This window comes from Eutrema salsugineum, unplaced genomic scaffold, assembly GCF_000478725.1.
Source record: "Eutrema salsugineum unplaced genomic scaffold, Eutsalg1_0 scaffold_1, whole genome shotgun sequence".
In the NCBI taxonomy this organism is placed as follows: domain Eukaryota; kingdom Viridiplantae; phylum Streptophyta; class Magnoliopsida; order Brassicales; family Brassicaceae; genus Eutrema; species Eutrema salsugineum.
The window spans coordinates 14,219,784-14,235,029 of record NW_006256909.1 but is presented as its reverse complement, the minus strand read 5'-3'; the positions used below and the strand labels follow the sequence as shown (position 1 = coordinate 14,235,029).

Below are 15,246 nucleotides of genomic sequence, written 5' to 3'. Positions count from 1 at the left end.
ACCTATCTCGGCATGCAAAATCTGACCGGTTTATATGGGCCGTATAATAAAGATATACACAAAACTCTGTTAAATCAAGGTATCGGCTTGCTTCCTGTTTAAGTTTGGAGGAATCACCAATAGATCCACCAATAGGAAGTACTGTCCTCAAAAGTAAGGTTTGGAATTTAGATATTCTTCCAAAAATAAAACACTTTATATGGCGTGTGTTATCTAGTGGTGCAATTTCAACGGCAGATCGTATGAGAAACAGGAATATTAACATTAACCCGTTGTGTCAGAGATGCTGTATAGAAGAAGAGACCATTAATCATGTGCTCTTCGAAGGTCAGATTGCGAAGGCTATCTGGAGATCGATGCTCACATATTCTTGTTTTTGACCAGCAGAATGCAAAATAATAAGATACCTTTATGAAGATGTTTGAGATAAAGCAATCAGAAGGTACTTCTTTAGAAATACAACTTCGACCATTTTGGATATGTAGCTGATTCAGTTTTTTTCATTGTATGCGTGTATTCCAAATTGGCTAATTAAGTACCTATTTGCATCCTCCGTTCGCTTTATGATTAATATATAAGGTGTTACAAAAACAAATAACAAACAGACACAAAATTGCGAATATGTTTTAACTATGTGTTTGTGTTTGTTGATTTGAAACGAAATTATTTATTGTTGTTTGAATACAAATAAATCTCGACAGTTTATCAGCGCACTGTCGAAGCGAATCTTCTTCACGTTCCCACAACGACACCAACGTGTTAATTCTCTTCTCGTTTTCTTCATTGATGCTATATGATATAGTTAATATCTTCTACTGATCAATATGGAGAGTGGGATGTGTGTATTATATTTGTTCTGAACTGAATTATGCTTCACATTTCTGAAAATTAAAACTTTTAGGTAAATGATACTAAAGGTAAAGTGCACAGAGATGATGGAAATAATTTTGATCTCAGAGACTCCAAGACTAAGTGTTGGAGATATAATGAAGGCAGAGAAAATTGAAGTTCATTTGGCAGGCCTTATTTTGCTCTCCTCATAAAGACAGATTTTACTTTAAAAAAAAATCGAGCCTTTTCTCAAATGTGATGACTCGAATTAGCTAATTCGATGACATGATCATAAGGATTAAGGAAAAACAAAAAAAAACTTTGAGACAAAATTGACAACAATAAAAGCATAAGAATGAATCTTACAATACAAGTATACATGTGATAAACATGTAAGATTTTTGTTATTGCAGACAAGTACATGTCAAAGAGGCATTCACATAACATGAGAAGAGTCAAATAGGCGATTTTTGTTCTTGTTCTTTTTTGTTTGTTTTTTCTTTTCCTTCTTATTCTTATTCTCCTCCTCCTCCTCCTTCTCCTTCTCCTTCTCCTTTTCCTTCTCCTTCTCCATATCCTTATCTTTATTCTTCTTGCTCTGTGTCCCCATCGATGCACTATCTGAAGACGAACCTTGGTTTAAGTGAATGGAATTGAAATGGATCCCCGCAAGATAGCTCAAGTGAATGACTCTATCAGGTTGTTTTTGAGACCTAGGAACAACTTCAATGGAAGGAACATCTTTGAATGATGTAATGAGTAATATTTTGACTCCATAGACATCTGCAGCTGCTTTCAACGTTACTTCATCTCCCCACACAGAGTCATTAGACATGTTCTTTACATACTCGGAGAATTCATCGGTTTTACCAACCAATCCTTTGTATAATTTTGGACGAGATTTAAGCTGCTTCACGATTTCTTGTCTAACACGTTTATGACAATCCGAGGTTTTGTAAAGCTGGTCAGCTAAAGCACGGAACTTGCAATTTCCATCACTTTTCACTTTGATCTCTGAGTAACCTTCCCACTCCAATCTATCTTGAAGCCTTTCGTAATCGTTAAGATCTTCTAAACACCTTGACTTAATCCGAGTGTTAGGCATCTCTTTATCTAATCCCTAAGCTAGACACTGTTCTTCTAATTCTCAGCCGAAAAAATTGGGATCGATCGATGATATTCAGAGCCAATCCTTGATAGAAACTGAGTCTCTATTTGATCTAAACCCTAAGCTAGACACTGTTCTTCTAATTCTCAGCCGAAAAATTTGGGATCGATCAATGATTCGGGGCCAAACCTCGATAGAAACAGAGTCTCTCGCCTCTGGCCTCTCTCTGAAGATTAGGGCTAGATTGTCTAGGGTTTTTTCCTTTTGTTTTTTTTTCCTTTTTTTTTTGCAGATTTTCGCCGAGATAAAGAAAGGACAATACAAATTTGTCGCTGATTTTACCAAAAATATTTATAAGTTTTTTTAGAAAAGAATTACAATCTCTTATCAATTTGTACATATACAGTAGTTACGAAAAGTTTAAATTTGATTTTGAGAAATATTGTTGGTGTTATTATATTTATCTTAAATTGAGATTTCCAGACTTTATAAGGCTTATAAAATTTGTATGATTTTTTTTAATAAAAAAATTAGTCTTACAAATCTCTACAAAGATGCCTTCTTATTCGTGGCTACGTTACGAATTGGGGGAGCGATTAACTAGTAGTATAACCGAAATGGGTTTAATTACATTGAACGGGTTTAATTACATTGAAACGGGTTTAATGAAAATTAAAATGGGTTTAATTAAAGTAAAATGGATTTAATTAAAATTGAAATGGGTTTAATTCATGATATGAAACGGCCTCTATCAAAGGCACATAAGAATTTTGCGACATTAATTATTCTTGATTTATATTTTTACGTGATGCTAAGATTTTCACGCAAGTTGTAGACAAAACTTCACAAGAATCTTGTGAACAAAGATTGGTTTTCACAAAATAAAAAGATATTCCATACGACCATGTCCTATTAAATTAAACACCACAAGCATTTCCGAGAGATTCAAAATGTATTTTGAGTATCGAAGCAAGACAGTACCATACAAAAAGGAAAAGTAGAAATAAAAACAACTTAAAAGAGAGATGTTCCTTTTCCCTTCTTGTCTCCACCAATCTCGAAGTGCTTGCACCTCTGCAAAAACCAACAACACACATGTATTTAGAAGCAGATCACAACACTTAGAAGAATGTGAACAATATAACAGAGTTCTCATTACCTTAATCGAGTGCTGAGAGAAATGCTTGCATGTTTGGCATTGGAGCCTCAGGACAATCTTCTTGGTTGTCTTAGCCTGTTCCAAAGATCATAAATCATGAACACAGTCGAATCAAACGATCATTCAAATAAGAGTTTTCACAAAGTAAAACATCAATAAACAGTCTCTAAGCTAAAGATAAGATGGCTCATAGTATTCTAAGCTAAAGATAGATGGTTCATAGTAACTTAGGGTCAATATAACAATGATTCTCAGTGTTGGGTTACCTTCTTGTGGAAGACGGGCTTGGTCTGACCACCATAACCAGATTGTTTACGGTCATAACGACGTTTTCCCTGGGCAGCAAGACTGTCTTTACCCTTCTTGTACTGGGTCACCTTGTGCAAGGTATGCTTCTTGCATTCCTTGTTCTTGCAGTAAGTCTTCTTAGTCTTGGGAATGTTCACCTACCCATTCACAAAAAAAACCAACTTTGAGTTAACTTTCACAAGAAAACGGCTTCTTCAACAAACATAATCGATCACAATCATGGGATCTAACAATTCTAAACTGTTCAGACTAATAAGCTCTTTGGTTTTCTAACCATCTAGTGAATCCATATAAAGCACCTTGATTTCAATGTAGCCTTCTCCTACTAATTAAAACCGATTTGCAGAAACACAATGTATCCCTAGTATCATTTCCAATCTCCTTCAAATATAACAGACTAAACCATTCTCAGAGACGAAGTGAATAGACTCGTAAAGCTTCAATAGTACAATAAATTAGGTAGTACAAACAGATTCTTAATTTTGAATCAGACTCTGATTCTCGAATTAAGATAGAGAATCCGAGTCGAACCACTCAAAATCACCTAAGAGATCTATAAACAATAATTTCGTTTCTTCACATTTGTTTTTCCTGAATTTCTCCGAAGCTAAAACAGAGCTCTACGAAACACGAGAAATTAAGCAGAACTCAAGAAAAGGGAAGAGAGTCACCATTTTCGCTCTTCGGTGAAGCTCGTGCCGTCGTCGTCCGCTGCCGAAAACACAACCACTCTAAAGGTACAGAGTTTATATCAGACCTTTTGAGAAACCCTAGTTCCTTTTACAACGAACTTTGGGCCTTTTTAAATCTAAAAGCCCAATTTTGATAAGCCCATATTATAGAAATTTGAAATCTCAGTTCCCTTTAGAAAAAAGAGAATATATTTTACTTACCCAAAATAAAAAGCATATTTTAATTTCGGTGGCCCGTGGACAAAAACTAGCCGTTTAGAGATACAACGGTTATGTTTGCTTTTGTTCAAACGTCAAACCTCGAGATTCTCACTCAAACCCTAATCACCATTTCTCTCTCTCTCTCTGTGCGCTCTCTCAATTTCTGAATCCGAAAGAAGAAAAACACAAAATTTAAGCTTCAAATCTTGAAAATTTTCTAAAATGGCACCGACGCCATCATCTGCTAGATCGAATCAAACCCAATTCACCTTAATCAGAACCCCACAAACCAAACAACGACTCAATTTCCACTCAAAAACCCCAAACCCAGATTCGGCACCGGAGCATCCAGTCGAAGTAATCGGCCGGATCCGAGATTACCCAGATCGAAAGGAGCCATCTTCAACCTCGATCTTGCAAGTAAACCCAGATAACCAAACGGTCCGGGTCAGAGCCGATGTTGGGTACAGAGACTTCACGCTCGACGGCGTTTCTTTCTCGGAGCAAGAAGGTATCGAAGCGTTTTACAAGAAATTCATAGAAGAGAGGATCAAAGGCGTGAAGCTTGGGAATAAATGTACGATCATGATGTACGGACCTACCGGCGCCGGCAAAAGCCACACGATGTTTGGATGCGGGAAGCAACCCGGGATTGTGTATCGGTCCTTGAGGGATATTTTGGGAGATTCGGATCAAGATGGTGTTACGTTTGTTCAGGTCACTGTTCTTGAGGTTTATAATGAGGAGATTTATGATCTTCTCTCGACCAATAGTAGCAACAATTTAGGGATTGGTTGGCCAAAAGGAGGAAGCACTAAGGTAACTTTCTTCGTTCCTTTGTGTTGATGAGGTCTAATTTGGGTTTGATTCAATATCTAAGGGTTTTTGTGGTTTGTTGTTTTTATAGGTTAGGCTTGAAGTAATGGGGAAGAAGGCGAAAAACGCGACCTTTATTTCAGGGACAGAGGCTGCGAAAATCTCTAAAGAGATTGTGAAAGTGGAGAAACGGAGGATTGTCAAAAGCACACTTTGCAATGAAAGAAGTTCTCGGAGTCATTGCATGGTTTGTGATAATGATTGAAGCATATATGTAGCTTATTATATACAATTAATGTCTGTTAGTCTTAGAAGTGATTGTTTCTTTATGTAGATCATACTTGATGTGCCAACTGTTGGGGGAAGGTTGATGCTTGTTGACATGGCTGGTTCAGAAAACATAGACCAAGCTGGACAGACTGGATTTGAAGCAAAGATGCAAGTAATGTTTGAATCTCCAGCCTCTCTCCATTCATTGATCTATCAAAGTTCTCGTTGTTATGAAAAGAAACTGACCTATATCTCTATTCAACAGACTGCTAAGATCAACCAGGGGAATATTGCACTGAAGCGAGTCGTGGAATCTATAGCAAATGGAGACTCTCACGTGCCCTTTAGAGACAGCAAGCTTACAATGCTGCTCCAGGTGAAATTTATGCTCTTTTGTTATATCTACCCTATGGAAGATGTATGTGGCTGCTTGGTTTGTTGAAGATCTGTATTTAGTGTGTTTTCTGTTTTCTGGATGCAGGACTCTTTTGAAGATGACAAGTCGAAGATTCTGATGATCCTATGTGCAAGCCCGGATCCGAAGGAAATGCACAAGACTCTATGCACTCTAGAGTATGGGGCAAAAGCAAAGTGCATTGTTCGTGGGTCTCAAATTCCGAACAGAGATAAGAATGGGGGTGATGAGTCTTCTGCTGTGATTTTGGGAACGAGAATAGCAGCGATGGATGAGTTTATATCCAAACTCCAGTCTGAGAAGAAGCAGCAAGAGAAAGAAAGGAATGATGCACAAAAGCAGCTGAAGAAGAAGGAAGAGGAGGTTGCTGCTTTAAGATCACTTCTAACACAGAAGGAATCATGTGCCACCAAAGAAGAGGAGATAAAAGAGAAAGTAAACGAGAGAACCCAACTTTTGAAAGCAGAGTTGGAGAAGAAACTTGAGGAATGCAGAAGAATGGCTGAGGAATTTGTTGAAATGGAGAGAAGGAGAATGGAGGAAAGGATTGTGCAGCAGCAAGAGGAACTTGAGATGATGAGGAGACGGTTAGAGGAAATCGAGGTTGAGTTCCGGCGCTCGAGGGATGGAGGAAGTATTGATGAAACTAGTGGGTTTGCCAAAAGACTCAGGGGTCTTTACTCTGATGAAGATATGGTGAAGTCAATGGATCTTGACATGGGTGATTCAGAACCAGTCAAGCAAGTCTGGGGAGCTGCTAGTTCATACCAGCCAAGCAACACAATCAGCAGCAATCTGTCTAACATTTTGCAACCAAATCCTTCAGAGAATATGCTTGCGCAAATGTACCCTGACCGTGTATGCTTGAGCACTGTCTTTGAAGAAGAAGAGGCTGAAGAAGACGAAGAGAAAGTGATAGTTGAGGATAAAAGCATCTGCTCGATAACAACACCAACGCCTATTTTGAACACTGAAGGTTTGGGTAAAGAGAACTGCTTCAACAGTACAGACTACAAAGAATCAGAATCGTCTAGAAAGTTGAGAATCCAAAACATATTCACCCTCTGTGGCAATCAGAGAGAGCTGTCTCAGCACTCTGGACAAGAGGAGGTTCTTCAAGCCAAGAATGATCAGTTGTTTCCTACAACGAATAAGGCCGAAGCTCTAGCAGTAGAAGAATCAAAGGAAAACAATATCTCAGTTGATGAAAGTAAAAACGGGCAGATAGATATCTATGTTAAATGGGAAGCAACTACTGATAACCCTCTAAAGCAGCTCATAACAACACTGAGAGTTACAAAGGACGCAACACTAGCTGACTTGAGGAAGCTTATTGAGATATACCTTGGATCTGATAACCAAGCTTTCACCTTTCTCAGGCTCGGGGTAATAAACCCGTAACCCAACAAGCACAAAAGCTTTTCATTTATATCCGGTTGTGTTTTTTTGTAATCCTAACTGCAGTTTTCATTTCAATGTTTGAAGGAACCATGTGGAGCTCAAGTAGCAAAGGAGAAAGAATCAACAATTCAAGCTACGAGCCTGCCTTCCTGCAACGGATACGCTTACCTTGCTACTTTAAGAGCGGGAAAGAGCTTACAACTTCAAGGTCTCACACCAGCAAGTCCACTTCCACTAACTCCGATAGAAAACAAGATGCAATTTACGCCCATCTCTAGAGTGACGCCAAACAACCAAGTTGATGAACTTTCATCACCCATTGTAGCTCATCTCAGCTCCACTCCTTTCATCACTCTCAGAAGACATTAGTCGCTATGTCTTGTTCTTTTCTCGGTTCAATGGTAGTAGCCTTAGAGATGTAACCTTTGTCTATTTCTGTGTTGGAAAAAACTATAATATGTACGTCCACATCTTCATCAATATATTCTACGATATTTGAGCAGAACATTTGTCAAAACATCTTCATCAATGTTTGCAACTTCAAAACGTTTTCATTTTACAGTTTTAAGTTTGTTCTGCGAAAACGAGGTAGGTTTTCATATTTTCATTCTACATCGAAGTTTTACAAATCAGAACGAGAAAAAACCTGAAGTGCTCATCACAAGTTACACTTTTAAAGATATATGAACAATTTCTCTTAAACACAGACAATGAGACATTGGGAGAGACAGATTAGATGCTCTCTTTCTCTCTCTCTCATCTTGTACCAAGGGTAAGAAACAATGCGTTTTTCCAGAGGATAAAGGATCTATAAGCATTGGACATCATTGTCTTTTCATTACCACCGTCTTCTCCTTCCCTAACTTCATTACCTCTTCTTTCCAGAGCCAATGGTAAGGAGCTCGAAGCTTCTCATGGCATCATCATGCCTAGGCCTTCCAGCAGCAGATGATGGCTTGGATTCATTGCTCTGTTGCACCCTTTGAGTTGTGCCGAGACGTGATCCACTTGAAAATAGTCGGCTTGAGCGGTTCTCGCTTGGCTCAGCTGATGACACAGGTCTGCTGCTTGATATCACACCTCTCTTTGATGTGCTTCCATTTCGAGATGAAGAACGATGTCTATCAGACTCGTGCTGCAAGTGAAGCCAACAAATCAAAACATACAAAGTTTCTCAGATTCTTTAAAATTCCTACTTAACCTGAGAATTACTAAGTAGTAAGGGAAATTTTGATGATAGATTAACAAGGATGGCCAAAGAAAGAGCAACAAAAACTAACCACTTCTTTGGCAGAAGAGGGTATATCACCAGGAGATCTGTGTCTAGAGCGGTCACCATGAGCGCCTTGGCTTGAAACATTTCGTCTGGTGAATGCCTCAATTGCGCCTGAAAATCTTTCTCGGAGGTCCTGTCCAACTAACCACAGTAGGAAATTAAGTTCTCAGCTTTGGATCTTCCACTATATGAGAGTATTTGTTAAATACAAATTATCTCCAAGGGAGAAAACATGTGAACATCAATATCTAAAAGTTCATGCTAGTAGTCCAAATTTTTCAGCACCCAAAATTTTCAACATTCAGAATTAAAAATTTACAAGCAATAAGACATTTTTTGGATGTTTTCTATTTTATATAAGAGAGAGAACAATGTACCTGTAGGCTTTTCAGATTTATCTGCAGGTGGTCCTGGAGGGTCCAAGGCTGCTCTTGGAGTTAACTGTTGTGAACATATAGCAGGATAAGATTTTGGATTATTGAATTGTTATGACATTTGGTTTTCCACACGTGAAACGAAAATTAGGACTAACCCTTGGTCTCGAACTGCCACTCTGAGGATATTTCAAAGTTGTCCAATCAAACACGTAGTCGAGCTGATAACCTACAAGCATAGTTCATTGCATCAAAAACGAACAAACAAGCCACGGATAAGTCCCACAAAAATGTATAGACCATAACTGATATAATAATAGAGAGTTGTCAGAGAGCAAACATAGAAAGAACTTATTTCACCAAGAAGTGCTAATTTTTTCCTTTTTAGAATGGCTAAGGAAGTTTCTAACCTTCACGAATGAAAAGGTCCCTGAAAAGTCTTCGCAGATATGAATAATCTGGTTTGTCCTCAAATCTCAATGATCGACAGTAATGGAAATACGAGGTGAACTCTGATGGATGGGACTTGCAAAGAACCTTCAGAAAGTAAAACCATTCTATCGTCAAAATCTACTGGACATCTTAAAACATTTTCCGCATCAAACGTTAATAATGATGTACCTCTACAGGAGTAAGCATCTTCTTTTCACTAATCTTGTCATATTTTTGCTTTTTCGTACCAGCTTTTAAACCTTGCCATGGAAGACTGAGACAAAAAGGAAACATGGACTCAAGTTCAGGGAATTTGTTTTTTTTTTTGAAAGAAGTTATAAGCAAATATGCGATCAAGAAAGTTTCCTACCTTCCTCGAAGAAAGTACATCAATACATAACCAAGTGACTCCAGATCATCTCTTCTACTCTGCTCTGTAAGCATGCATAAAAAAAATGAGTCAGCAAGGAAGACAAGTTTTCAAATGCTTCAGACAAGAAAGGCACGGATGTATGAGATGAAGCTCTTACCAATCCCAAGGTGCGTGTTCACACTTGCATACCGTGCAGTTCCTGTAAGATTCTTGTTTTCCCTGAAGATTTACAAGAAATTCTAATAAAGCAAGAAGGAAGAAGGGTTCATAAAGGAAAGTTTCAAACACAGCATAAAGAAAACACCAGTGCAGCATAATCATGTCTCATTAATAAGATAGGCACGGAATCAACTAATAATATCCATAATGAAATACAACAGGTTCCTAGACAAAAAAAAATCAATAAGCACCGATGTCCAGAAAGGCAGGGTAGAAGTTTGGAGCTCTCACCTGTATGGTATATGCTTTTGTGTCTGAAGATCCTTGTATTTTTTAGCAAGACCATAATCGATGATATAAACCTGAGGTTGAAAGTTAATTCGGTAAACCAGAAGGCTAATTGTACAAGTCATCCTAAGAGCCAGACCGAGATTTATGCTAAGGACACTTCAAGACAGGACAGTAGGATTACCTGGTTTGCTTTGCGCCCAAGACCCATCAAAAAGTTGTCTGGTTTAATATCGCGGTGAAGAAAACCCCGCGAATGCATGTACTCAATTCTGCATATCTACATTGATACAACATATTCAAAGGAACAGATTAACAGCGTTCTCAATGACCAACCTAACATCAGAAAATAAAGGGCTTACTCAGTACTTACCAACTGATCTGCAAGCATTAAAACAGATTTCAAGGTAAACTTTCGATTGCAGTAATTGAATAAGTCCTCCAAGCTTGGCCCAAGAAGGTCGATAACCATGCAACTGTATTCACCCTCGACTCCAAACCATTTGAGATGAGGAACACCAGCTATTCAAAAGAAAGAGAAAACATGTCAAACTACAAAGAGACAGAGAGGGTTTGGAACTAAAACTTCTTATAAAATCCAACTCACTTCCTCCTTGAAGAAACATATATATTTTCGATTCATACTGCAGTTGAGGATGCCTCGTCTTCACAGGTTCCTGATGTCAAAGAGAAGCAATCTTAGAAAGGGATAAACAGAAATGGAGCAAAAATCAATTCACAATGAAACATGATCATTGAATTACAGTGTTTTATCTCCAATCAAATCTAGTCTTACTAAAACTGTCAAATACCAAACATAAAGACTGCAACAGGCAGGATCCAGAATTTAAAATTGAAACCTTTCTCAGCAAAAAATTTATAAATTTCAATGAAAAAAAACTAAAATTAAACCACTTCACCAGCTTAACTGCGACTTCTTCTCCAGTTTGGATATTGATCCCTAAGATACACAAACACACACATCAAAAGATCAAATTTTTGTTAGGTACATTGCAGCAACCACTTAAAGTTGTTAATAGAAAGATGATTTAGTTCTTCATACCTAAATAAAGTTCGCCGAACGATCCACTACCGAGTTTCCTACCCAACTTAAACTTTCCGCCGATGACGTGATCAATCTTCTGATTCCGATCCATCTTTTATTGATTACGATGCGAAAAAATCACGACTTTAGAAGAACCCACCAATCCGATTCACCAGCAGGAACGACTAAATAACAATCCCATCAGTAAAACCCAATCGCCATACACCTAATTGGGGAATTTTTGTTATTTGCCCAACCTCGCAAAAGCTAAATCAGTAAATGATGAAGTAACAAGAACCCACCAAGCAACAGTGGTTGAAGCTGATTGTTATGGTGAAAGTTCAGGACTTGGCAAGAAAGAGAAAGAGAGTGTGCTTGTGTTTTCTTTATAAGTGCGAGAAAAGATAAGAATAGAATCTAGCGGCGGAAAGAATTTTGAAGGAAAAAGAATTTAGTAGGATGAATTATTCGGATCTGGGTCTTTAAGGGAAAGTTTTTTGTGGAGATTTGTGGAAGAAAAGAGAAGGAATAATAAAAGAGAGAGAGTTGTGAAGTGGGAGGAAGAAGAATATGGGAAAATTGACTTAACCTATGTAAGGAAGAGAAAGAGAGGCGAAGAAAGACAAGACTTGACGTAAATATTATCTTGAATCTTTTTTTTGATATATATAGTTACCTTTTATTTTAGAAACTACTAGGTGATTTACGTGCACGGTTTAGCATCAATTCTAATTCGTACTTACCATTTTCAACATCAATAACAACAACAAAAATACAGTATAGAGATTTTTTTTTCCTGGTCGAAAGATTTTTGTATTTATTTCTTTAATAATATTCACACAATAAAGCTTTTTGAAACGGATATACATATGTACCTTAATGATTTGTCTTAGTGTCGTTGTTCTTACGTTAACATCTCAATTCAAATCCAACAGTTTAACCAAAAAACATTCAAATCCAACAGAATGCATGTATTTGATTCTATCGTTGTCTTAGTTTCTTTGTCAGATTCATGCTTGGTTTCAAAGTTCAGATTTTTTCGGTTTTTTTGCTGAATTCATGCTTGCTTTCAAGTTTCGATTTTTTTCGGTTATTTTACTCTTTTTTGTCATTGTATTTTGTAACTAATATTTAGTTTTGAATTTCAAAGTTCCGATTTTTTTGGTTTTTTGCTGGATTCATGCTTGCTTTCAAGTTTCGATTTTTTCGGTTATTTTACTCTTTTTTGTCATTGTATTTTGTAACTGATATTTAGTTTTGAAGTAATAAATTATTTTTATTTATATATAATTTAAAAAAAAGGTGTTTGAGTTGATAACCTAAAAAGAGAAAAAACAAACTTTTTGAGGCGAAAATATTTTTTTGAAAACTTTATCATACATTTCTTTTCTAATAGACAAGTTCCAATGTTTTTTGTTTTCTACATTCTCTGGTTTTCATAATAACTAAAATGTAATTGACTGAATATTTAAGGTTAGATTTTTTGCAAAAAAAAACACACTATGATATGGGCATAATGCCACACTTAATTACGCTAGATTCTTTTAAAATCACACTACACGAAATTTTAGTTTTTATTTGAAAAGAAAATCCGCATTTTATATAAAAATATAGCATATTCTGCTGATATTTGATCCTCTTCAGAAGAAAAGAGGAATAAAGACGAGCTCAACAACTCTAACTATCATTATCTCACTCATTCATATTCCAGTCATCATAATTCTCTTATTATAGCTTATTTCTTTCATGCACCACCATTTGTCCCTCATATTATTATTTAGGTTTTTTTTTTTCCATTTTCGTTGTTTAATTACTAACTAGTGTTTGTAAATATAAATGTTGTTTTAAATCCATTCATGTTGAGTCAAATGATATTTCCATATGGGAAATTAAACAAATTTTCTTCATAGTTGTAAACGATACTTTAAAGTTTCTTAGTGTTTTCAGTTTTGTGAACTTTCGGTATTGTTTAAACTTTAAAGTATTTCTGAGTTTATGACTATCAATGACAAAAGAAGTCAAAAGAGGATAAGAAAAGAAATAATTTTATATAATTAATTAAAATAAGCAAGCTTATAGTTGTACGGATTAGAGAAGATTTGGTTGTCAACTTTGCTGCGTGTGATTATATTAATGTATAATTTGATAGTGATAATGTGTTCCATATCATCATTTTGCATTGTGTCACCAAAGAAAATATAATGTTTTGGTCGGCTTACATTGTTGACGAGGTTTATATTTTATTGTTTAGGGATGATAAGGCTTTTGGTTTGATTGTGCATAACTTATTTGCTCCTATTCGTCCATTTTTTTTTTTGCTAAATTAAAGCCTATTCGCCCATTTGTCACACGTGTTGCTTCCTTAACGTTTGGAAATCCGGTGCCGGAGTTAACATTTTATTAATATATCCGATTGGTGATCTTGATCTAATATAGTTTAGATCTATTAGCGATGTAAAATATCACAGAAAGTGATGAGAAAGTGTGTCTGTGAGAGAGAGATGGTGTGCTATCGTTTTAGTTTGAGTCGCTTACACGTGCACTTCTTAAGTTATATATTACAGATTTTGACACTTGCAAATAAGATGGCACTTTTTTATAGTTTATGGATTGGAAAACCCAATTTAATCCTCCTTCCAATTTGAAAAACAACCGGTTTAGATAAAATTGGTTAACCGAATTTAAAAATGGTTTAGTAATTAAAACATTACTTCTTATCTCCTCCTCTCTTTCTTTCTTTCTTTCTATCTTACGGACATTGATATCTTCTACCTCCTTCACACATATATATTTCTTTTTCTCTTTTGTACACACAGACATCTCTTTAACTCTTTTTTTCTAATATACATTAAAAACACCACCCACACAAAAAAAAATATTCAAATCAACGAAGCAGTTTCTAACTTTCTTTCTCTTCTCTCTCTCTCTCTCTCTCTCTCTCTCTCTCTCTCTCTCTCTCTCTCTCTCTCTCTCTCTCTCTCTCTCTCTCTCTCTCTCTCTCTCTCTCTCTTTCTCACAGATTCAAACCAACATACGGATCCGAAAGACAGTAATGAAGCTTTTCCGTGGATGGTGATGCAGAATTTGGATCCGGATTTACACTTGTATCTCGTGGTCGCGAATCCGCCGTTTCTGCAACTAGAATTGCTTTTAGTTATGTCGTTTGTGTATGAAGATGGAGAAGAGAATAAACAGTACATAAAACAAGCTATATGGACAAGTACACAAATCTAATTAGTGGACACGTACACAAAATTTGTTTTCCCTATAGATATTTTTTAGTGGATATATCCTTAAACTGTAATATCATGTACATGTTGTAGTTTCTTTAACCAACGAATGCTTGAATATGGTTGCCTTGAACTAAATTGGTGTGGACCTTCCATATGGACATATTATCATATACATGTCGTATTAGTTATTTTGAATATATTCGCTTAGAATCAAAATTTGTTTGTCATGTACATGTCCACGAATAATTTAACTATAAAGTCTACATTCTATATGGTTATAGTTATATGGATAGTTAAAGTCATGTGGATATGTACACATAACTCACTCCTTGTATAGATATCTAAATTTGCTTCATATTTTTTATGTGTTTCCATTGGCTGTCATCGGTAATTGTACATGTCAATGAAAATACAGAACAAGAAGATAATGACTTAACCATGGACATTCCGTTGATAGATTAATAAAGAGTCAATAAAATATCTATGTGGACATGTCTTAATGGACATGATTACGATGGATAAGATAATGGGGACACGATTTGAACATCAAAATATTACCTGCCTATATAAATGCATAGACAAATAAATAAGAGAGAAGCTACGAGAGGATATGGCATAGAAGACGACATGAACAACAACAGACATGACGACACAGACAATAAGAGATATGGTGTAAGAATGATGAGTGATACAAAGCTTTGTGTCCATGTCCACGTGGATACACCCATATTTATATGAAGCTTAAAATGCATTGTGTTTATCTGTGTGGATACGTCCATAAACTTTATGTCCATCGTAAGAAGAAGCAGATTTGGTCAAGAGGGTCATTACTTGTGGACCAAATAGAGAGCGATACAACGCTTG

General features: G+C 36.4%; 4 protein-coding genes across 4 annotated transcripts; 1 reads left to right on the top strand and 3 right to left on the bottom strand.

The window, feature by feature from the left end:
* Positions 1-227: 227 nt before the first annotated feature.
* On the bottom strand, positions 228-1,936 carry LOC18029250 (OTU domain-containing protein DDB_G0284757). The gene is made up of 2 exons (XM_006414676.2): positions 1,465-1,936; positions 228-286 (listed from the first exon to the last, which is right to left on the bottom strand). The coding sequence occupies exons 1-2, from the start codon at positions 1,934-1,936 to the stop codon at positions 228-230; spliced, it is 531 nt and encodes a 176-aa protein (XP_006414739.2).
* Positions 1,937-2,810: 874 nt separating this feature from the next.
* On the bottom strand, positions 2,811-4,167 carry LOC18029249 (60S ribosomal protein L36a). The gene is made up of 4 exons (XM_006414675.2): positions 4,079-4,167; positions 3,365-3,544; positions 3,099-3,173; positions 2,811-3,013 (listed from the first exon to the last, which is right to left on the bottom strand). The coding sequence occupies exons 1-4, from the start codon at positions 4,079-4,081 to the stop codon at positions 2,954-2,956; spliced, it is 318 nt and encodes a 105-aa protein (XP_006414738.1). The 5' UTR covers positions 4,082-4,167; the 3' UTR covers positions 2,811-2,953.
* Positions 4,168-4,412: 245 nt separating this feature from the next.
* On the top strand, positions 4,413-7,702 carry LOC18029248 (kinesin-like protein KIN-10A). Its single transcript, XM_006414674.2, has 6 exons — positions 4,413-5,119; positions 5,208-5,363; positions 5,451-5,558; positions 5,652-5,762; positions 5,868-7,187; positions 7,287-7,702. The coding sequence occupies exons 1-6, from the start codon at positions 4,523-4,525 to the stop codon at positions 7,569-7,571; spliced, it is 2,577 nt and encodes an 858-aa protein (XP_006414737.1). The 5' UTR covers positions 4,413-4,522; the 3' UTR covers positions 7,572-7,702.
* A 76-nt stretch (positions 7,703-7,778) lies between these two features.
* Positions 7,779-11,751, bottom strand: LOC18029247 (casein kinase 1-like protein 11). The gene is made up of 14 exons (XM_006414673.2): positions 11,168-11,751; positions 11,025-11,065; positions 10,712-10,781; positions 10,478-10,626; positions 10,289-10,384; positions 10,108-10,178; positions 9,815-9,876; positions 9,655-9,718; positions 9,474-9,558; positions 9,263-9,389; positions 9,011-9,081; positions 8,856-8,919; positions 8,483-8,619; positions 7,779-8,337 (listed from the first exon to the last, which is right to left on the bottom strand). The coding sequence occupies exons 1-14, from the start codon at positions 11,259-11,261 to the stop codon at positions 8,071-8,073; spliced, it is 1,398 nt and encodes a 465-aa protein (XP_006414736.1). The 5' UTR covers positions 11,262-11,751; the 3' UTR covers positions 7,779-8,070.
* Positions 11,752-15,246: the final 3,495 nt, after the last annotated feature.

Bases quoted from the DNA above. Each gene is read 5' to 3' on its own strand.
- LOC18029250 (XM_006414676.2), bottom strand. From the start codon at position 1,936: ATGCCTAACACTCGGATTAAGTCAAGGTGTTTAGAAGATCTTAACGAT. The intron at 287-1,464 runs GTTCGTCTTCAG...TCTTCTATACAG, and splicing joins TTCCATTCACTTAAACCAAG to CATCTCTGACACAACGGGTT.
- LOC18029248 (XM_006414674.2), top strand. From the start codon at position 4,523: ATGGCACCGACGCCATCATCTGCTAGATCGAATCAAACCCAATTCACC. The intron at 5,364-5,450 runs GTTTGTGATAAT...TTCTTTATGTAG, and splicing joins GTTCTCGGAGTCATTGCATG to ATCATACTTGATGTGCCAAC. The intron at 5,559-5,651 runs GTAATGTTTGAA...TCTATTCAACAG, and splicing joins GATTTGAAGCAAAGATGCAA to ACTGCTAAGATCAACCAGGG.
- LOC18029249 (XM_006414675.2), bottom strand. The intron at 3,174-3,364 runs GTAACCCAACAC...TCTTTGGAACAG, and splicing joins AGCCCGTCTTCCACAAGAAG to GCTAAGACAACCAAGAAGAT. The intron at 3,014-3,098 runs GTAATGAGAACT...TGGTTTTTGCAG, and splicing joins TCTCTCAGCACTCGATTAAG to AGGTGCAAGCACTTCGAGAT.
- LOC18029247 (XM_006414673.2), bottom strand. From the start codon at position 11,261: ATGGATCGGAATCAGAAGATTGATCACGTCATCGGCGGAAAGTTTAAG. The intron at 9,877-10,107 runs GTGAGAGCTCCA...GTAAATCTTCAG, and splicing joins CAAAAGCATATACCATACAG to GGAAAACAAGAATCTTACAG. The intron at 8,920-9,010 runs GTTAGTCCTAAT...TGTTCACAACAG, and splicing joins GTGGCAGTTCGAGACCAAGG to TTAACTCCAAGAGCAGCCTT.